This window comes from Balaenoptera acutorostrata, chromosome 16, assembly GCF_949987535.1.
Source record: "Balaenoptera acutorostrata chromosome 16, mBalAcu1.1, whole genome shotgun sequence".
NCBI lineage: Eukaryota > Metazoa > Chordata > Mammalia > Artiodactyla > Balaenopteridae > Balaenoptera > Balaenoptera acutorostrata.
This window is the reverse complement of record NC_080079.1, coordinates 50,927,441-50,949,561: the sequence shown is the minus strand read 5'-3', so window position 1 is coordinate 50,949,561 and position 22,121 is coordinate 50,927,441. Positions and strand designations below refer to the sequence as shown.

The 22,121-nt window shown below is 41.2% G+C and overlaps 1 protein-coding gene, 1 long non-coding RNA gene and 1 other non-coding gene across 5 annotated transcripts in view; 2 read left to right on the top strand and 1 right to left on the bottom strand.

The window, feature by feature from the left end:
• Positions 1-17,630, bottom strand: part of WAPL (WAPL cohesin release factor) — a 77,136-nt gene extending 59,506 nt beyond the window's left edge. For all 3 annotated transcript variants that reach the window (XM_007174568.3, XM_057530821.1, XM_007174569.3), the window contains exons 1-2: positions 17,146-17,630; positions 13,938-14,458 (exon numbers count right to left, since the gene is read on the bottom strand). In XM_007174568.3, the coding sequence (XP_007174630.1) occupies positions 13,938-14,436 (499 nt within the window). In that variant the 5' untranslated portion in view covers positions 14,437-14,458; positions 17,146-17,630. The remainder of the gene's footprint in view (positions 1-13,937; positions 14,459-17,145) is intronic.
• LOC114236781 (U6 spliceosomal RNA) lies at positions 4,959-5,065 on the top strand. The gene has a single exon (XR_003622644.1). It is a non-coding gene; the product is annotated as a U6 spliceosomal RNA (small nuclear RNA).
• Positions 17,631-17,747: 117 nt separating the features above from the next.
• LOC103006467 (uncharacterized) lies at positions 17,748-21,245 on the top strand. Its single transcript, XR_009005578.1, has 2 exons — positions 17,748-17,875; positions 20,863-21,245. It is a non-coding gene; the product is annotated as an uncharacterized LOC103006467 (long non-coding RNA).
• Positions 21,246-22,121: the final 876 nt, after the last annotated feature.

The following is a 22,121-nucleotide window of genomic DNA, read 5'->3' as shown; positions in this document are numbered from 1 at the left end:
CAACCCGATTAAAACTGAGCAAAAAAATGTGAGCAGACATCACCAAAGAAACTATACTGTTACCAAATAAGTACATGAAAAATGATCATTAGTCATGAAGGAAACGCAAAAGGCTGATTTCCTTAATATACTAAGAATTCAGGGCTTCCCTGGTGGCGCAGTGATTAAGAATTCGCCTGCCAGTGCAGGGTACAAGGGTTCGAGCCCTGGTCCGGGAAGATCCCACATGCCGCAGGGCAGCTAATCCCGTGCACCACAACTACCGAGCCTGCGCTCTAGAGGCCGCGAGCCACAACTACTGAGCCTGCATGCCACAACTACTGAAGCCTGCATGCCACAACTACTGAAGCCCACGTGCCTAGAGCCTGTGCTCTGCAACAAGAGAAGTCACCGCAATGAGAAGCCCGCGTACCGCAATGAAGAGTAGCCCCCTCTCGCCACAACTAGAGAAAGCCCGTGTGCAGCAATGATGACCCAGCGCAGACAAAAATAAACTAATTAATTAATTTAAAAGATTTCTATGAAAAAAAATATATATACTAAGAATTCTTACACATCGATAAGTCCAATGAACGTCCCAGCAGAAGAAGCAGGTAGAGACACATAAAAGCAATCAATAGAAAAAGAAATAGAATGAATTAATAACTTATGAAAAGACACTCAATTTCATTCACAATTAAAAATCAGAGTACACGTTATATAATTATATCTCAATAAAGCTGGAAGAAGAAAGTAAAACAAAGTTGAACTATATTTATACTTACTAAGCCCTCAGTATGTGCCTAGTACTGCCCTAAATACTTTCCATCTATTAATTCGTTTGATCTCTTAGCAACCATCTGATGTAGGTACTATTACAAGTTCACAAGCTTTTATCCACAATTCTAACATCTAAAAAGCTCTGAAAACAAAGTTTTCTCATAATGCATTTTGAAGCAAAACCTGACCTCACCTAAGTGAGGCTACTGATAGTATTTTCTTTTTCTGAAGAAACAGCTGTCTTGATTAGAGTGCTACCTAGCCCCTGACGGGTGTTAATGTAAAATACATACACTTCCTAAATTCCAAAATAATCCCAATTTCAAGATAAATCTGGCCCCAAAGGTTTCAGGTAAGGAAATGTGAAGCTGTATCCCATTCTGCAGATGAGGGACGGTAGATTTCAGTTTGTAGACAGTTGACAGCCACATAGTTAAGTGGTGTTTATTGTCTGAAAAATAAAGCAACTTTTTAAAGAAAACAAAAACACTGGAAGCAACCCAAAGGTCTGACATCTACAAGGAACTGGTTAAGAAATTACAAAACATAGGTAAATTGACACACCATGCAGCAGTATTTTTAAATAAAAAAGGGAGGGAGGCCAGAAAGAAAACTTTCATATACTGACACAGAATTATTCCCAAGATATATTAAGTGAAAAAGCAAGGTACACAACAACACGTTATCATTTTGCAGATCTAAATACACACACGTATATGTAACTGTTTGTATTGCTTGTAGGTGCACAGCATATGTCAGAAAGGGTAACAAAATTATGAATGGTCGATCACGCCAAGAGGAACTGGGACAACTGGAGAAAGGGGCTGGGAAGCTTTTAACTAACCACTATCATTTTGTACCATGTGCAGATATTTTTAAAACATAAAGATGTATATATTCTAAAGCAGAAAAAATTAAATCCCCAAAATAAACAAAACATTTTTTTTCTACTTTCAGCTAGACAAAGTCCAAAGTTCGACAGAATGATATGCTAGAAAAAAAAACCCACAGTTAGTGGGAAATTTGGTAATATCAATTGAATATTTAAATGTATATTCTTTTTCAATTCTGGATGTTTCAACTTCTAGAAATATCTTCTGCCACGATACTGACATGACTCTCAAAAACATAAGTAGAATGATGTTCCAAGTAGCATTTATTTGTAATAGCAAATGACTAGAAACAGCCAAACTACTCCTAAGAGACTTAAGTATGGTACATCCATATAATGGAAAACCATGAAGCTGCTAAAAAAGAACAAGGTAGATTTATAAATACTGATGTGTACATCTTAAAGATTTTTCCGTGTTTTTTAAGGCACAATACACTATACACACACAGTATACACAGATATATATCATGCTCCCATTTATGTGTTTGTTTTTAAGGATACATAGATTTACATGCTGTGCATATTAAAGATTATGAAAGTATATATAAGAAATTGTTAACAGCACTTGCTTCTGTGAAAGGGAACTGATTTTTCACTGTCAGCGAAGGTATGTGGCTATCTATCAAGGGCACTTAAAAAGTCACAGGAAAAACATGGCACATCATCTTCAGTGGGTCAGTTTTACTCAAAGATCTGGAAGGTAAAAAGTACTTAAAAAGTTAAGCATTTCAAGTGGTAATTTAAAATGTTTTTATATTTTATAAAGCATACCTATCAAACACAAAGCCAACATGTAATTTTAAAGATAAAACAGTAAATATAAAACAACTTCAGGGACTTCCCTGGTGGTCCAGTGGTTAAAAATCTGCGCTTCTACCGCAGGAGGCACGGGTTCAATCCCTAGTCAGGGGACTTAACATCCTGCATGCCGCACAGCATGGCCAAAAAAACTTCAAAAGCAGCATTCAGCTGGGCCCACTACACAGAGCAGTCCAAGTCAACTCAACTTCCTCTCAGTCCTCATTAACAACAGCCCATGGAGAGCCTTACTGCCCACTGCCATTGCCCACCCACACACCAGGAAGCTTGTCTGCTCCTGTGGCCTCCTGCTCAAGCTGCCTAACTCTGCCCACCCTTGCAGAAGAACAGGGAACACACCCACATACCCAAGCCAATACTCAAACAGTAGGCCACCCTGACAATTAACTCTTCAAACTAGATACACAGACCCCTGGAGTTACACAAAGACCTTCCAAAACATATACAGGCACAATTAAGTTTTAGGGACATTCATTTCTAAATCCCCATCTTCCTCATGTACTCTGGTCCAAAAACTGATCTACCAACCCATCTGGGATTAATCATTCTTCTCCCATGTTACAAATAATGGCATATCCCTCACCTACCCCTAATCTATGATACACTGCTCCTACTCTGGCATGACCTATAAAGAAATAATGTGATACATTATTAGTTTCTGTGCTTAATAACTGAGTAACTCTAATGTCTTGGTAACAAATCCTTTGCATGTCAGGTGGTTCCAATTATTGCTTTCCAAATAGAAACTACCATAGCAAAACTCTCTCCATTCTTATTTTTGTCAATATGGTATCCCAATATTTACATGTATTAAAAAATAGGAATAGGGACTTCCCGGGTGGCGCAGTGGTTGAGAATCTGCCTGTCAATGCAGGGGACACGGGTTCGAGCCCTGGTCTGGGAAGATCCCACATGCCGCAGAGCAACTAGGCCCGTGAGCCACAACTACTGAGCCTGCGCGTCTGGAGCCTGTGCTCCGCAACAAGAGAGGCCGCGATAGTGAGAGGCCCGCGCACCGCAATGAAGAGTGGCCTCCGCTTGCTGCAACTAGAGAAAGCCCTCGCACAGAAACGAAGACCTAACACAGCCAAAAATAAAAATAAATTAATTAATTAAAAAATATATAGGAATAGGTTGATGCCAAAGACTTCGTAATTCTAGCAATAATATTCATCCACATATACATGAGCTAATTGAAAAAAGGCGCCACGCATATCATTAAGAGGTGTATTTCCAATAAACTTTGCCTTTAAGACTCACAGCAATCACATTTGATCAATTATACACTAATAATTGTGGTCATAACTTAATCTAGAAGAATTTTTAAATACTTAAAGCATCAGAATCACAGAAAATTCTTAAAAGTTTACATTTAAATTTATACACATATTTTTGTACAAAGAATTATGAAAAGATGACCATTAAAAAACATATTCAGGGACTTCCCTGGTGGCGCAGTGGTTAAGAATCCGCCTGCCAATGCAGGGGACACAGGTTCGATCCCTGGTCTGGGAAGATCCCACATGCCGTAGAGCAACTAAGCCCGTGCTCCAACAACTACTGAGCTTGCACTCTAGAGCCCACGAGCCACAACTACTGAGCCCACACGCCACAACTACTGAAGCCCGTGCACCCTAGGGCCCGCGTGTCGCAACAAGAGAAGCCACCGCAATGAGAAGCCTGTGCACCGCAACGAAGAGTAGCCCCCGCTCGCCGCAACTAGAGAAAGCCTGCGTGCAGCAACAAAGACCCAAAGCAGTCAAAAAAAAAAAAAAAAAAAAAGAAGACATATTCATTAGGATCAAATTCTAAAGGGGAAGTGGGACAGAAATACAATTTCAAAAAGGATAAAGGGTGCTGTAAGTCTTCTGGCTGTTCAAGAAAAACTTGTTCTTTTATTTTTTTTAATGTACGAAAGTGAACAGCAAATACTTATGTATTTGTAAGCAAGAAGGTGATTACAATAAAAGACAGGATAGCAATTACTTTGAGGTGAAGGAGGGGACACAAGGAAGAGCTTCTGGAGTGGCTGGCACTATTCTGTTCCTTGATGTGGGTGGTGGTTACAACAGTGTTGCTCCTATAATAATTCACTAAGCAAAACATGTATTTCTAGATATTTTATTATATTGTGTGATTTTCTGTATCTGTGTTTTTTTTTTTACAATAAAAAGTTAAAGAAATCACTATGATACCTATTGCATGTCAGTTTTATTTTAAAATGTCAATATTTACAGGAAATTATATTATTATTTTACAGAAAATGTATATCCTTTGCAAGCATTTCAGTATTTTCGTGACCAGCAATCCACACCTAGGTACTTACCCCAAGAGGAATGTGGACATATCTCTACACAAAAACCTAAATGGAATTGTAAGCAACTTCATTCATAATTGCCAAAAACTGAAAACCCAAATGTCCTTCAACTAGTGAATGGATTGTGGTACGTACAATGGAATACTAGTCAACAATAAAAATACTGATACAGTGCTCGCTTCGGCAGCACAGATACTAAAATTGGAACGATACAGAGAAGACTAGCATGGCCCCTGCACAAGGATGACACGCAAATTTGTGAAGCATTCCATATTTTTGGCATGGACATATATACACTACCAAACGTAAAATAGATAGCTAGTGGGAAGCAGCCGCATAGCACAGGGAGATCAGCTCGGTGCTTTGTGACCACCTAGAGGGGTGGGATAGGGAGGGAGATGCTACAGGAAAGAGATCTGGGGACATATGTATATGTATAACTGATTCACTTTGTTATAAAGCAGAAACTAACACACCATTGTAAAGCAATTATACTCCAATAAAGATGTTAAAAAAAAAAAACTGATACATGCAACAACGTGGAATACTCTCAAAAGCATTATGCTAAATGAAAAAAGCCAGACTGAAACTGCTACATACTGTATGACCTCAGGTATATGAAATTTTGGAAAAAACAAGGCTGCAGGGACAGAAAACAGATCAGTAGATGCGAGGGTTGGTGGTGGGAGAAGGGACCCACCACAAAGGAGCATGAAAGAACTTTTGACATGAGGGAAATAGTCTCTATCTTGATAATGATTACCTAATTGTGTACATTTCCACAGTTTTGTTTTGTTTTTTTTAAGATATTGCACCAGTTATCTTCTCCTTGCCCTTCCAGATCTACTCTCCACCCTGATCTCAGCCCTGGGAGGCTGACCTGTAACAAAGTTTCCTTACCCTCAGGCTTCCATTGGGTTCCATCTATGAGGAGCCTCAGGACAGAGGAGGGAAGGAGCAGAGTTAGGTTCAAATACTTTATCCTCAAGCACCCTCCTTATGAGGTCCCTTCAACAGAAGGATACTGCTCTTCTTAAGGTGGCCTCTAAGCAGCTAAATTAATCGCTTGCCCCTGTGAAACTGGGTGATAATAGCTTCACTGCAGCTAACCCAGGCTAGGCTTTCCCTAACATTCCTCCCACACCTTTGTAAATAGCCTAAAACCCTCCAGGTTTGAGCCTAACTGGGGCCCGCCATGTTTCCAAGTGTGACCTTGACTGATAAATCAAGATGAAAACTTTAAAAATATATGTATGAGAGGGCAAACACATCTTGTCATCTACCTCCTCCTGTACTCTAACACTCAAAATGTACCTGTACTTCTTTCCCATCTCCTAATCCAACAACCCACTGCCCCCACCTCCCCGTACCTTTTAAGTCCAGAGTATTCAGGCCTCAGTGACCAGCAAACTCACACCCACCTGGGGGTCATACCCTCTATCACCTCCTTGCCCTAACTGAAACCTGACTAAGGATGCTACTTCTCCTGCAGTGCTCTCTAGTATCTCAGAGAAGGATGGCTTGCCCTTTATACAACTATTACTACTCCCCACTCTTATAAAAGCCCATTCCTTTGAGGCTTGTGCCACCTGGCTAGTTACCCTCTAATATTCCTCATATCTGTCATCTAACAACCTCTTATTCTTCATTTAAGGATTTTACACGAAAATTTACAATCTACCCCTCCATGCCACTTTCACTATCATCCTGAATTCCACCAAATTCCAACCCCCTGACCTCCCAGTTCCTTTATCTTCTCCCATCAACAGTCTTCTACATTCCATCTGAGCCACCAGTTCAGTTTCATCCAGGAACTTGTCATGTCCTAAAATGCTTCAACTTTCAAATATTAAAATCAGATAACCCATATTTTAATCACTACCAACTATCCAACTTGCTTGTTCCAGTAATCCTATTCTTGACTTTTATTTAATAAGACTCTCAGTATACTGACCTCTCTTCTCTCCTTTCTCCTACCCATCCACCCTGTCCAGTTAGTAAACTTTAAACTGCACAGTCCATCATTTCAGTCACTCTCTGGTTGATAACCTAAATTCTTTCTTCTCTATCTGCTCATTCCATATCTACTCAGACAAAATGCCAGTCCAGGGGCTTCCCTGGTGGCGCAGTGGTTGGGAATCTGCCTGCTAATGCGGGGGACACGGGTTCGAGCCCTGGTCTGGGAAGATCCCACATGCCGCAGAGCAGCTGGGCCCGTGAGCCACAATTGCTGAGCCTGCGCGTCTGGAGCCTGTGCTCCGCAACAAGAGAGGCCGGGATAGTGAGAGGCCCGCGCGCCGCGATGAAGAGTGGCCCCCGCTTGCTGCAACTAGAGAAAGCCCTCGCACAGAAACGAAGACCCAACATAGCAATCAATCAATCAATTAATCAATAAAATAAATCTTTAAAAAAAAAAAATGCCAGTCCAGGGTAATTCTCATTATTCTATCCAATATTCTGTATTTTGTGCAGGTTCTGGCTAATAGGGCCTACTAAAGAAGAGGGGGAAACACACATACTCAATGGGGAGATCAGCAATCATGAGTTTTCAGTGATACAAACTTCAACTAAGGCATCAATAATGTCCAGAAATTCTACTTTCTCCCTAGACAGCTCCCTCCTTTTCCACTTTCTGCAACATCTATTTGAACCCTTTGCTCCTCCCCTCCAGCCACCACATACCCCTTCTTTTTTCTTTCTCCCTTTCAGAGATGACTTCTTTCGCCACTTTACGGAAAGAAAGAAAAAAAAAGAAGCTTTTGTTCATAAACCACCTTATCTTCCATCTTCCCATTAAACTCACATTTTCACCCACCTTTCCTCCTAGCCAAGAAATGCAGCATCCCTTCTCCTAAGACCACTCTCCCCCTGGGTTTTGGATCCTACGCTTCAAGGTTCCCTTGTATAATCAAACCTTCCAGAACCCCTCATTTATCTCTAGCTGCCCCTTTTCTTCTCTCCTTCTAACATCTTTAACAAGTTGTGTACACTTGCCAACCCCATTTCCTCGCTGTGTACTCACTGCTCAGACCACTTCTATCCAAGCTGTAAAGTCCAATGCCTGCTTTGCAGTCCTCATTTTCATTGATTTTACAGCAGGAATTCCAATTCAGTAGATCCTTCATGAAACACTTTTCTGTTGGATTCTATAAAATATCACTCACATGATTTTCCTTCAGGTACTCTAGCTTCTCCTACTCAATTTCCTTATCTAGTTTTTCTTCCTCTTCTCTCCATCCATTAAGTATTGCAAGTTCTTCACAGTTCAGTACTTTTCCTTACATTCTCTGTAATGACTTCTAATCCTGTACTTTCAAATAACATTTATATGCTGAGTCGCAAATTTATCATCTCTAACCAAGACTTCTTATCTAAGTTCCATACCAGCAGATCCTGCTGACTCTTGAACATATCTCACAAATATCTTAAACTCAATGTATCCAAAACTGAACTCACGAACTTCCCCTCATAAATGTCCCCTTATCTCAATGAATGATACTACAACCTACTCAGTTGCTCACATTAGATACCTGGGATTCATTCTTTATGTCTCCTTCCTTAAAGCCCACATCACCAAGCAGGTTCACTTTTATCCTTTCCCAGTGCACCAGCAGGTCTCAAGTCAAATGTCAGTCTTGCCCCCAGGCCTCACTCAGACTAGGTAAATTAGCCTATGATATATTTCACAGCATCCTATATTTTTCTGTCATTTTCTGCAGAAAATGTTTGTCTTTATGCAATCTCTTATTCTTTATTCAATCCATCTTGCCCACTAGAATGTGAAAAAGCAAGATCTTGTTCATGGACATACACCCAACACCCGGCATACAGAAGACACTGAAATTATAGCTGGACGGTTGGAAGGAAGGCATCCCCACAACTACTTATGAAATATTCATCCTCCTCTACCACCAGAGGTCTGGAAAAGTTGAGGACTATTTCCTGAAGAGTCAGGGGCTGAACCATAAAAATATACGGTGCATCATCTTGTTCTAAATTCTAAGAATATGGAATACATGTTGAAAATGCTCTGAAAAACAACAAGCATTACAAAAATGTGTTGCCATTGTTTTAGAAATAGTTATTTATCATAACCAGCAGAAGTCAACAGTTCCATCCCTAGAGGGCAGAGACTATGCTTACGGTTTTCTTGTACCAGCTTACGGCTGGTATTCAACCTGGATCTGAGAAGAAACTTATTAGTGATTACCTGCACTTGTGTTACTGCTCAAACCCTGAGAATGAACCTCCTTTCACAAAGAAACTCCTTTACAAGAAACTAAAGCTCCACTTTAAAACAAAATGTATTTACTTGAAATTACAGTGTCTCTCAGAATTTGCATATTGTTAAATTTCCATACAGAACAAAAAATTAACAAATAGAAGATACCTATTAACTATAAAAATAAGGTCAGCTTTCTTCAGTAAGTATTATAGGTAGTTTGGCCTCTATTCTTATTAAAAAGCAAATTACTTAAACAGAGGCAAGAGATAATCCATAATTTGTTGTCAAAGTTATTTCCAACATCAAGAGAAAACTCACTGTATAGTGACAGTCTATTATTTTAAATATAAAGCTTTAAATATGATAAAATTAAGTTCACTCACATCAGAATACAGCAGCACTGTACGAAAAGAACACTTTGGACGTTTCTCAGATCTTCCACTTAATAGTTCAAGTCATTCAACTTCTCTGAACTATGCTTTACCCCCTCTAAAATGGGAATAAAGCCTGCCTTAAATAGTTGTGATTAAAGAGCAACTGATATATAAAGGGCTTAGCACAAAGTAACAACAGGCATCTTCTCCTCTTCTCTCTTTTTTTTTTTTTTTCTTTTTTGGCCAGCTTTGCAGCTTGCCCCGACCAGGGATCAAACCCATGCCCCCTGCAGTGGAAGTGCAGAGTCTTAACCACTGGACCACCAGGGAAGTCCCTTATCCTCTTCTCTTAAAAGAAGCTGATTTCAGGTATGACAAGTATATTCTGTATGACAAATACATTCAATATCTAAATGAAGGCAGGTAACTCTTGCTGATGCTATACTTGCAGAATTCTTCAGTAATCCTTATTAATCACCTGTACTTTATCCAATGAGTAGATGACAATCTCTCAGGTCACAAGTTCCTGGCCTACTTTAAGCTTTCAGGACTAGAACAATTCATTTCCCTTTCTAAAAACCATCTTCAGTTCTAAATCAAAGTTGCTAATTTCCTGACAATAACGGCCCTCTAACTTATACAAATACTCAGTACAGCTTTAAGCAAATGGAAAAAATTTTATTGGCTACAAAGACAGTCATGCAAATTAAGAGCCTATGCCATAGTTATCTCAATATTTGGCAGGATATGTAGACTGAATCCCAGCTGGCTAGCAAGTAAAGTGTGCCAAGTAGAAATACAAGTCTTTACACACTTTATTCTGGAGCCCAGATTAAAAACCTGCAGCAGAAAGCACAAAGATGGAAAATAGAAGTAGCTGCATATAAAAGGCAAGAGAAGCTTTCTTTTACCCCTAATGCACATAGCCCTGGATTCCAAACTTTATAAGAATACTCCAAGATCTCTCAAAAGGTCAAAGTTTTAGGTCCTGCTAAAAGTCATTTTTAAGTGTCACACTTGTTTGAGGATTCACTGGATTTAATGATAACTGCAACTAAAGTATCTACAGATAAAATAACAAATCCTGAAGCTGCTTTAAAATAATCCAAGAGAGGGAATTCCCTAGTGGCACAGTGGCTAAGAATCCCCCTGCCAATGCAGGGTACACAGGTTCGAGCCCTTGTCTGGGAAGATCCCACATGCCGCGGAGCAAATAAGCCCGTGCGCCACAACTACTGAGCCCGCACACCTAGAGCCCGTGCTCCACAACAACAGAAGCCACCGCAATGAGAAGCCCGCGCACCGCAATGAAGAGTAGCCCCCGCTCACCCAACCAGAGAAAGCCTGTGCTCAGCAACAAAGACCCAACATAGCCAAAAATAAATAAATAAAATAAATAAATTTAAAAAATAAAATAAAATCCAGGAGGCAAAGACTAGTGTGTACAATAGATGGAACAAGATTTGCCATATACTGACAACTGTTGAAGCTAGAAAACAGGCACATGACGTTCTTTTTAACATTCTATTTTTGTGTGTCTGAAAGTTCCACACTAAAAAGTTTTTTTTCTGAAATCAAGGTTAGGATGTTTTAGCAACTCAGTCCTTCCCTGCAGTTCTCATTCAGTTTGTAATCTTGCTTCTGGTTCCCTTACCCACCAAGCATCTATTCGGAAAATAGCAACCATCATATTTTATCATGACCTCATTCTGGGTTTCCTCTTCAAATAAGCCACAATCTTAAAAAGCACTATCTGGTATAAAATATTTAAAACAAAGAATTTTAATAGTACCTAAAAATTAACCACATACTCCCCCATAAAGAGATCTACTTTAAAACTTAATGCCAGGAGAAATGATATAATAAGTCTGAGCTTGGATAAGTCCTTTTCACTGATGTGATATAATTCTGCAGCAAAAATGGTATGAATGAGCAGAACATTCCACTGGAAGGATACCAAAGAAACTGACTTGTGCACTTTGAACAGAATAATCATAAAATTTCCTGTACATGACCTGCAAAGAATTTCTGAGACCAAAATAGGTGTACATCACTTTTATCTGAAGTCCAAAATTTTATCATTCTCAAAAGATCTCTAATTCAAAAAAGGTTTAGGAACCACTCTAGATTTACAGAGACTCCTTTTATCAAAACCTTAGGTTTGAATTTCTAAACTTCAACTAAAATCAGAAGGCTTTCTGAACGATAGCAAAGGCAATGACAATCTGACAGACATAATGCAAGAAAAGAGTCTAGGCACAGAGAAATGCCCAAATTTTAGAGAAGACGGGCAAAAAAGGAAGCTCATAATGTATAGAAGTATTCTCAGAACTATAACCAACTTATAAACATGAACTTATAAAGGGTTTATAAGAACAATAACTTCTACATCTTAGGGATAGGACAAGACCATGAGAATTAAAAGCACTCCTTCAAAGTTCCCTTCTTATCCTACAGCAAGCTACCAGGGTTGCTGCAGCTCTGGATGGGCGAGGGAGAGGAGAAAGTAAGAAATATTTATGGTGCTACACCATTCCCTTCCTACTAAGGGTGCCTTGTGAAGAAAGAAGGAAGAGGAACAAGATGTTCTTGAACATCTATTTTCTCTATTTTAGTATATATTTTCCCCTCACAAACCCATTATAATGGAGTTTGGCTTCCCAGTCAGTCCACAGTATCAGCACCATAACTACAATTTAGCTACATTATACTGGGAAGCTAATACCTCATTTCTACAGAACATTATGTTTCCAGTTCCCAGTGAACAACTTCAAATGGCACTCTGGATATATATAGATGTAACATGAACAAAACTATATAAGCAATTGCTGCCTATGAATATTTCACTTCCAAGTTCCTGTTCCCCCTGCAACTAAACATTTATCCTATTGATGATACCCTCTGCCTGCCAGTGATGCCCCCCTCTCCTCCAAAGACAGCACTTGGGGAAGCTTGTGTCTGCACACCTTGACCAGTTTCACCACTTCCCCAGCCTCATCTTCCCTCCTCCAGCCTATCTGCACCATACTGAGGATTAGAACACTGGATAACTGACTGGAACAGCATTCCCAGAGCCTGGCACAGTGAAGGACACAGAGTAGGTGCGTGTTTTGAAAAAAATCAATAAATGAATCTCATTCCAATTCTGCCACTACCCACACTTGGACTGTTAATCTTTTTGAGTCTCATCTATAAAACAAGGAAAGCTGAATTAAAGTTCATTTTGGCTCAGTGGTTCTATGATTAGAATACATTTTTAGGAGCTGATCTGGGAAGCAGCTTTTATGCTCTGTTTTCTAATGAAAATTTAACCTAACCTTAATTTATGAACAATGCTTCAGGAGAAATGTAGGCAAAGGATAAGAAGAGCCAAATCAGAATTAACCAGGAGGACAAGGGCATGACAGTAACAGCTGGCTCACACTCTCATCCAAGGGTGAGAAAAAGAGTGAAAAATGTTCAGGATTTTTTGTAAAACTATGCAAGGCAAAGTATTTGAGGTGCCTTATAGTAAGCCCCCAAAGGACAAATTCCTCTCCAGAATTCAGAAATAGGAAAGTTTTGTCTTTACCTCCTTTTAAAATATGAGCTCTCTGTAATTTTTTCTTTTTTTTTAAGGCCGCGCAGCAAGGGGGATCTTAGTTCCCTGACCAGCGATCGAACCCGAGCCCCCTGCAATGGAAGCGCGGAGTCTTAACCACTGGACTGCCAGGGAAGTCTCTATGTAACCTTTTATTATCACTAAATTTTGCCAGGAAGTCAAGAACTAAGGTTTGTTTTAGACCACAGTGCGATCCTTATCCTATTGCTGATAAGGCACGCAGGCTGTCTCCCTTGCCATCTCCAATCTAAGCTCTTCAGTCTTTTAGTTAATTGCACTTTTTATCATTTATTATTGTAAGTCTTAAATCCTTTACAAAAATGAGTTAGGGGTACAACTGATAAAATACATTGTTTTAAGAACAAACACTAGATGCCAGGTTTACAAATTAACATTTTAAAAATACAACTGGTTTTGTGGATGAAAATCTATTAATACAAGTTGCTACTGGCACCAGACTCCAAACAAATTTCAATTTGCTCAATTCTTTGTTTCCACTCCATACTTCCTTAATCTTCCTAGTTTTGGAAGAAAGTCTAACACTCCTAAACTTAATCCTCATTGTAAATGCTCATCTCAGTTTCATTATCAGTAACCATCCAAATCCTTCACAGTAATAGAAATGAGATACTGTGCAATCCCAACACAACAAAAAGAGATGTTTCTTACTGCAATTGGAGCTAAGGATTAATGAAAGATCACTCCCAAAATGTACTGTGAGTACAGTCTGGAAACATTAATTTCCAAGTTGCTTAAGTAAAATTTCAACTCCTAATTGGTTTCTTTAATTTCTTAAATCGCCTCTACAAAATTATCTTCGGTCCCCATTAATTGTTAATGCAGAAAAAAAACCCAAGAGGTGTAATATTTCAGAATCTAAATCAAAATCATTTAACTAAATGGCTTACACAAAGCTCTCCTGGCTCAGAATAAAGAAAATCAAAACTTACCTGAAGTCATTAATTTAGCACAGCTACTTCTGCTTGCATCATCATCTAAGACACGGTTTGTGCTCTTTTCTTTCCCAAGCAAAGTATCCTCCAAACGTAAGCATTTATCAGATACAACACTGTCTTCACCCATCACATGACTAATTTTGCTATTAGTTTCAAGTACAGAAGTGACGTCTTCCAGCTGAGCAGCTTCACTAGATTCTGAATAAGAGGAACCTTTACCCTGGGCTAAATTCTTTGAAGAAACTGGTAGAGACTCATCATCACTGTCAAATCCAAAAGGATCTCCAGTATCTTCTTCTTCCATCTTAGGTTTCTTCGGAATTTCTTGGATATCCGGTTTGAAATTGGGCCTCTTCTGTCCTAATTTAGCCATAAATGTGGTCTCTCCCCACTTTGTGCTAAGGGTGGTCCGTTTGTTGGAAAAGACTTCATCAAACTTTGAACTGCCATTTCCTCCTTTCCTACTGTATGTTTTCCCAAATCTGGATGTCATTTTGACACCTGTTTCATATTCTCTGTGGACAAAAAAGTAAGAAAATATATAATCACCAAATATTTAACAAGTAAATATGGCTTTTCTCCCCATATGGCTTTTCCACGTTCAAGGTACAAATCTTTAAAAACAGTTAAATAAATAAGGGGAGGGAGTATAAAGAGAGGGGCTCATTTTTTACTCTACATACTTCTGTTAATCTTTTTTACGAATACATATTCATATGCTACTTTCAGAATAAGAAAGCCTAACAACTAACCAATTTATAATACAGCATTCACAAAACCAACTTATAGTGGAACACTGATTTCTTTAAAAGTTTCAAATTAATCTACTTACTATTCGCATATCACTTTTACCATAATAAATAATCTGAATAGGTTAATTACCCTTAATATAAAATCTTAAGCACAAAATGTTAATTTTTTTCAGGATTTTAGAGATGTCAAATAATTGACTAATATAGTTCTTCGAAACTTCAGAGCACTTACTCATATAAGGGGGAAAAAGTCAGAAAAATGGTGCTATTTTCTCACATATTAGAACCTGCAGCTTTTAACCCATTCTTAAAAACCTGATTTTTGGTCTAATGTAATATGAACTATGACTTGAAAAATATTCCTTACTTGGTCATCTCCCTTAGTGCACGAAACCATATTTCTTCTACCTTCCTTGTCTCCATAGTGCTGTGCTCATTTGCTGGAGCTAGTGAACTCCAGCATATTACACTGACTGGTCCATGGATTATTAAAAGAAGCAATAGAAACATGTAACTTTATTTTCCTCTTTGCTTGAAGACAGGATAAATTGATTCATCTGATTTATCTACATACTAAGTACTAGGACAAAAATATTTCAGGACAGTAAATCAAGAGTCAAACATTTTTAAAGTAAGTTAAAGTACTTCTTAAACACTATCAATCCTCATCCATTTCTTACACAATACAACAATCAGAATATTTTGACCTATACTTCTCAAAGTTTTAATTTGTAGTTTATGTTTCCCTTTATCAACTTAAATTCTCCCAATTTATAGAGAATCCCTATAAACTCAGTTTGATATATATATGTGTGTGTGCACATATATATATCCAGTAAAGGAATTTCCCCTCTAATATTTTGGTTAGAAGCCAATTCTAATTGGACAAAATAATACTTAATTTAGTCATCATACACATCTGCTTTAAGAGAAAATAATTTGTAATTTGTTTGAAGACCTTTTAACATGTCACAAAACTTTTTCCTTTGGGAAATCTATTTCCCCTTCTACTGTAGATTTACACTAAAAAATCTTGTCTTTCTTGTTAAGTATAGCTAAAAAAACTAAGTATATTTGGCAGTTACAAGAAACACAAAATAAGTCATTTCTTTTCATTCCTCCTTGGACGTAAAGCCCTGATCTACAGATCTACATTTACACATACACCAACAAAGCTGGAATGTTTTGGATACACTAACACGGTAATTACCTAAAAATGCTGACTAAAGGCCAAACCAAAAATCTAGACTTGGGCTACTTTAGGCCCATACCAGAAAAACTCATGGCAAAAGTGGTCTGAGAACCATAAAGCATTCACTGTTACAACTTGAAAGTGTGCAGATGAATATTTGATATTAAGGAGTGAATTATTTTAAGTTACAAGAAAATCATGCTTATGTTTTTTAAAAAAAAACCATGTCTTTGACAAATATATACTGAAATACTGATGCAATAATGTCAGTGATTCTCTAACTTTAAAGGGTGTGGAATGGAAAGTGCATAGATGAGAAAAATTTGGTTTAGAGTTAATAACTGTTGAATCTGAAAGATGAATACATGGGAGTTCATTATATACAATATCCCCTACATTTGCCTGTCTTTACAGTTTTCCACGTCTTTTTTTTTTTTTAAGTCACTAGGCAAACTATTGTGATGGCATTATCCAAGCCTCGAGTGTAAAGTACACAGAAATTCAAAAACAAGTGTGTAGATGTATGTGACATTATATTTTCAGTATACTTCAAGAACACAGGCTGTCTTGCTCAGGCTTCAAACTCCAAAGATTACCATAACCAAAAAGGAAAGAATGATTCACAAGTAAGTCTTTTCTGTCGGTGGGCCTTTGCCCCAGCCCAAAGCCAGGTCGAATTTTCTGGGAAGTGCGCTGGGATAAAAAGTCCTCACACTTAACCCCCAAGCAAACCCAGCGTCTTTCACATCTCCAAGGGCTTAGGGGCTTCCACGACGGAATGAAAGCCGGAAAAGCCAAACCTCATCACCCAGAAATCCTCACCTGGGGGCGGCGGTGCGCGAGGAGGTGGCGGGGAGAGGCGGCCCCCCTCCCGCTGGAAGCTCACGCAACTTTTCTCCTCCCCACCCCCACCTCCCAGGAAAGGGATGTTGCTTCCGACGCCCCGGAAGCCTCTGCCACCGAATCCCCAGGGCAGTGGAAGGCCTCAGTGGCGGCCAGGGGCGGAGGAAAGACGGCAAAAAATTCCGGCCTGAAACCAACGCACTTGACCGCGCCTGGGGAGGGAACTAAATTAGCCGTAGCCCCCGAAAGAACTCAGAATAAAGGGGAAAAGAGTTCTTCAGATTGTTCCCCTGCCCAACTTCCTCAGAGGCCGGGTGGGTGAGATACAGAGACTTCCATCACCCCCTCCCAGACCCCTGCCTCCCCCACCCTCGGCAAGCTCCGGGCCTAGGCAGCCACCCGAGACCTCACTTACCCTCGGCGCCTGGAGGGTGCTTTAGCCTCGGGCCGCCTCCGCTTCTCCCGCTCCCAACAGCCCACGGGCGGGCGCCGGAGCCCCGCGCGGGAGAACGGGGCCGGCTGGTGAGCGAAGAGAAGCAAAGGGCTCCGCCACCGTCAGAACCCGCGACTCCGCTCTCGGTAAATAGGAAACCCGGTGGAGGGGGGGAGGAGCGGCGGCACCGCAACTTCCCTCCCCACCTCGAGCGCCGCCGGCCGGGCCCAGGCCTAGGCCTCCCTGGCTGCCGCCGCCGCCGCCGGAGCTGGTACCAGAGCCCGCTACGTGCCCCCGATGGGCCGCCGCCGCCTCCTGCGCCGCCGCTTCCGTCGGTGAATGGTCAGCGCTAGAGTTTGAACAGGGCCCTGAACCATCTCAACGCCATTTGCGCTCCCGGCCCCCACCTCCTTCCTCCAACAGCCGCTCGCTCCGTCACTCCGCTTCCCACAGGCCCCGCGCGGCCGTCCGACCCCGCAACCAATCGCGCGGCTGCTTACTCAAACCGCCGCGCAGGCGCCGCGCCCCGCATGCTCCGGCGCCCGCCATTGGGCCGACCGCGGGGCCCGACGGGAGTTGTAGTCCGAGTCCTCGAGGTCGCGGTGCTGAGAGCTCGGCGCGGGAGCTGGCAGCGGGAGGAGAGGCTGCGGCGGACCCGGGCGGCCCGGGCTCCGGAGCCAGTTCCAGCTGCTGGTCCTGCCGGGAGACGCAGGTGCCACGGGAGAGGGCCGGGGGCGCAGTGCAGGCAGCTGTGTCAATCGTTTCCCCTCCAGGGACTCGCCGGTGTCTGGGGACGGTGGGTTGTACAGCTGCGCCGGGCCTGCTGGGGTCGCCTCCTGGGAGCCGGCCGGGAGGCTGGGAGCTCGCGGCTCCGTGCGGCCCTCGACCCGTCCTGGCCGGTGCTGTCCCGGCGCAGTTAATGACAGCGGGAACGGGGAGGCCCGGGGAACTGGGCACCCGATCCACGGCCGTGGCCTGGAGCGATGTCGGCTCGGCTCTGTATTGTGCCACCTGTATCCCCTCGGTCCTTACCTTCGTAGTTCTTTCTCCCTCTGTCCGTCCCGAACCCGTTAAAAGTGACCCCTGAGAATATTGGATGGTATTAAGGAATTATCGTTAACCTTGTTGGGTGTGATGACAGTAATGTGGTTATGTGAAGGAGAGAAAGAAAAAAAAAAAAGACGAAATACTAAAAGTTTTGACAGATAAAATGATCCGGTGTCTGGGATTTATTTTAAAATAACTCCTACAAAAACTGATGGAAGGAGAATAAAACAAGCCAGTGGGGTGTTTTTCATTGCTGATGCTGTGTTATACACGGACTCATTCCAATAGATCTACCTATATATCTGAAATTTTCCATAATAAAAAATTTAATGAACCAGTGATTGCCTCTGGGGAGGACAGGGAGGTGGCAGATGATGGGAGATCATTTATTTTTCTTTATACACCATTTTGTGCTGTTCGAAGTTTTTTCTGTGTCAATGTATTACCTCTTCAGAAACTCGGAAAGTTTTAGTTTTCCTTTTTTGTTTTTAAGGCTGCGGAGGGAAAACCACGTTAATAGTAGCACAATTGGTTCCTCCTAAGAGATGTACATGATTCTTTGGGCTCGGATGGCACTGCTGTTAGGTGGGCGGTGAATGGAGATCCACTTGGGAAATTAGAAAACTACTAATTGAAAAGCCCGCCTCTTCCTCCACAAAAGGCAATTTGCTTTGAATGCACCGGAAGTTACCAAACTGCTCCAATATATTCGGGCAGCTACAAACAGAAAACATAGTTCAGACATCCTGTAGCCCTTCCCAACGGGAATTTAAAGTGGATTTTAGTCTGGCTGAACTGTTTTACATTTGCACAACTGCTTGCAAAATTTACATTCCGACATTTACAATTTCCCAAATATATCAATACTTGATTGTTTCAAAACCAACTTTTTTCTTTTTTCTTTTTTTTGGCTTAAACAGTAGAAATTTATTTCTCACATTCTGGAGGCTAGGAAGTCCAAGATCAAGGTGCAGGTTGATTATCTTCCTGGTGAGGACTCTCTTCCTGGCTTGCAGATGGCTGCCTTCTTGCTGTCTCTTCACATGGTAGAGAGAGATCATTTGTGTCTCTTCATATAGTGGTTCTACCCTCATAAACTATAACCTCCCAAAGGCCCTACCTCCAAATGCCCTCACATTGGGGTTAGGGCTTCACTATATAATTTTTTTTTTTTCCAAAACCAACTCAAGTAGCTTATTCTAATGGACGTTGTAATGAGTCTGCGTGTTCCACGGCATGTGACTTTTATTTGGGTCAGTTTTGTCTTTTTAAAAATTGGCATAGGATCTTGTTTTATCACTGTGTTTGAAGACTGCCAGCAGAGGTGCAAGCTGCACTTACTATAATTATTTAGATGACATGGTGGTGGGTGCTAATTAAGGGGTAATTATCATCAGAGGCAAAGGCTAAGATCAAAAAGCTGAAAATGGTGGGGAGACAGTTGCAGGATCTTTCCGTAAAAGGGTGCTGTGAACCCTCCGGGACCAAATGATGCCCTCACAAAGCTCATTATGCCCTGGCCTGGCTGGTGCTGGGCACTTAGCTTGGTCAGTGACTCTGCATGAAGCTGAAGTGGAAAAGTAAAATTTTTAAAGAAATAGCTAGTCCGTGAAGCTCCTTTTGAGGGTTTTTGTGTGGTAGTTGTGTTAAGTAATGGAACTTAATGTTAAATTCTTGCTACTCCAAGAGTGACCCCCAGCATAGTCAGAACCTGGAAGCTTGTTGGGTAATGCAAGAATCCTTGTCCCCTCCCCAACTCCCCTGAATCAGAATCTGCATTTTAACAGGATTCCCCCAGGTGATTGGTCCACATGTTAAAGGTTAACAAGTACTGTTTTAAAGTATACCCATAGCGTTTGACAGTAATCTAATTCTTTTTGTTAGGATGGGGGAGAACATTAAGAACCTACTATGCATCAGATATGATATCAGGCTCTTGAGGAAGTCTTCATTTGCATCTCTACCTGTTATCTTTATTTTACTGGTGAGGTAATGGAGACAATGGAGACGTTGGCATTTGCTCGAGGTGTTGTAACTAATGAGGAAATCAAACTTTTTCTTAAGCATTCAGGACCCATTATTACTTTCAGATCTTCTTGAATCCAGTACATGATTTGAAAAATAAATTGTGTGTGTGTGTTAAGTCTGTGGAAGCTTGGTGTATGAATACTGAAAAGAGCTGTGCTAGGGCTCTCCACCCTCATGTGTCCCACACTAAAGACAGGAGAGCCTGCCCACTCCAGGGCCCCTGCTAGAGGAAGTTCAGACTGTGGATCTGCAAGCTGTACCACCACTTTACCCTTTACCTCCCTGGTTCCACTGAGGCTAACAAATGCTCTGAAGGCTCCACCCCATTCCCTTGCCATGGCCCCGAGTTCCATACCAGAGTGAGCGAACTGGATTCCAGTGTGGATAACACATGGGCAAGCAGCTTTTTGGGGTTTTTTATATTTTATTGCTTTTGTTTTCTTAGTTCCCTCAGCTTATACTCCTGCCCATTCCCCATCCCCACCCCCTAGGTTGGTTCTCTTCACTTCATTTGACTCTGCGCACATACACACCCAGTAGGTGCTTTTTTCTTTGCTAGAATGCCGCTATGCAAAGCTCTCAGATGTCTGATTTTTTTTCCATTAAATTTCTTATGTATTTCAGAAACTGAAAAGGATCTGAGGCAAGCGTGTACCCTTTGATGCTGCAGGCTGTCCCTGTATGCTGCCTAGAGGAGCACAGCATCCCCACTACCTTGAGTTCCACTCAGATGGACTCTAGCTGAAAAAAGAAAATCCCACAAAGAAAACTAATAGAAGAATCTATTCTGCCATTGTTGTGCCTTTGTTTTAGCCCAGACATGGGAACTGTCAGAACTGGAGTTGCTAAAGAGAGCTATGCAGTCTTTTTCTGATAATGTGTAGTAAAATGTACTACAACTTATATAATTCAGTTCCAAAAACTAGAGGTCAGAAATTACCACATCGGCTAGAGGAAATTTTCCCTTTTCATGGAATGTGGAATAAAATTATAAATCATACCCTTAACATTGTAGTGGTTGTATTACAAGATGTGGGCCCCGCCCTGCCTTTATCCCTCTGACACTCCCCAACCCTTCTCTGTGTTCCGAGGAATATTGGGCTGATTGATAGGACTTTTTCAACTAATCTCCCCCTGACTAGCCTATTTTAAATTGTAACACACCCACTCTCAAATGTTCACTATTCCCCCCCTTATTTTTCTTCAGGGCATTTATCTCCTCATCCAACATACCACATATTTTGCGTGTTTATCTTCCGTATGAGGGCAGAGGTCTTTGCCGGTCTTGTTTTTTGCTGTATCCCTTGCACCTAGAAGAGTGTGTGGCACATAGTAGGTGCTCAGTAAATATTTGTTGAATAAACGGCCCCATTTCTTTCTTTTTTTAATGTAAGATTATATCATAAAAAGAAAGTGACTTGAAACTAACAACAGTTTCACATAAACTGTGGCTCCCTAAGTTGAGGACTGGGTTTTCCCAAGTGGGAGGGAGTGCTTTCTGGAGCTACCTTTTGTTCTTGCTTTGGATAGGTTTTCATTCTGAGAATTGAGGCGACGAATATTGCTATAATCCCAATTACCTTGTTTACTGGGATAATTGGAACATGTTCTCTGGAGATAGTGACATCCTTTGGGGAATAAACTGCTGTCTAGGTAATTGAAAGACAATTCAAAGGGAAATTCCCTGGGGACAGGCTGCCTGATAAGGATTGGTACCCAGTCATCTCTAAAGGTCTGGCTACCTGACCCTTGTCTGGAAACAGCCCTCTTCTCCCCAAGGTCCTCACCCCTAATGCTCTATGATACCCCTCTCCCTCAACAAAAACCCTCCTGGGGCTTCCCATCACCAAAACTAAAATCCAAAGTCCTTATCATGGCCTATA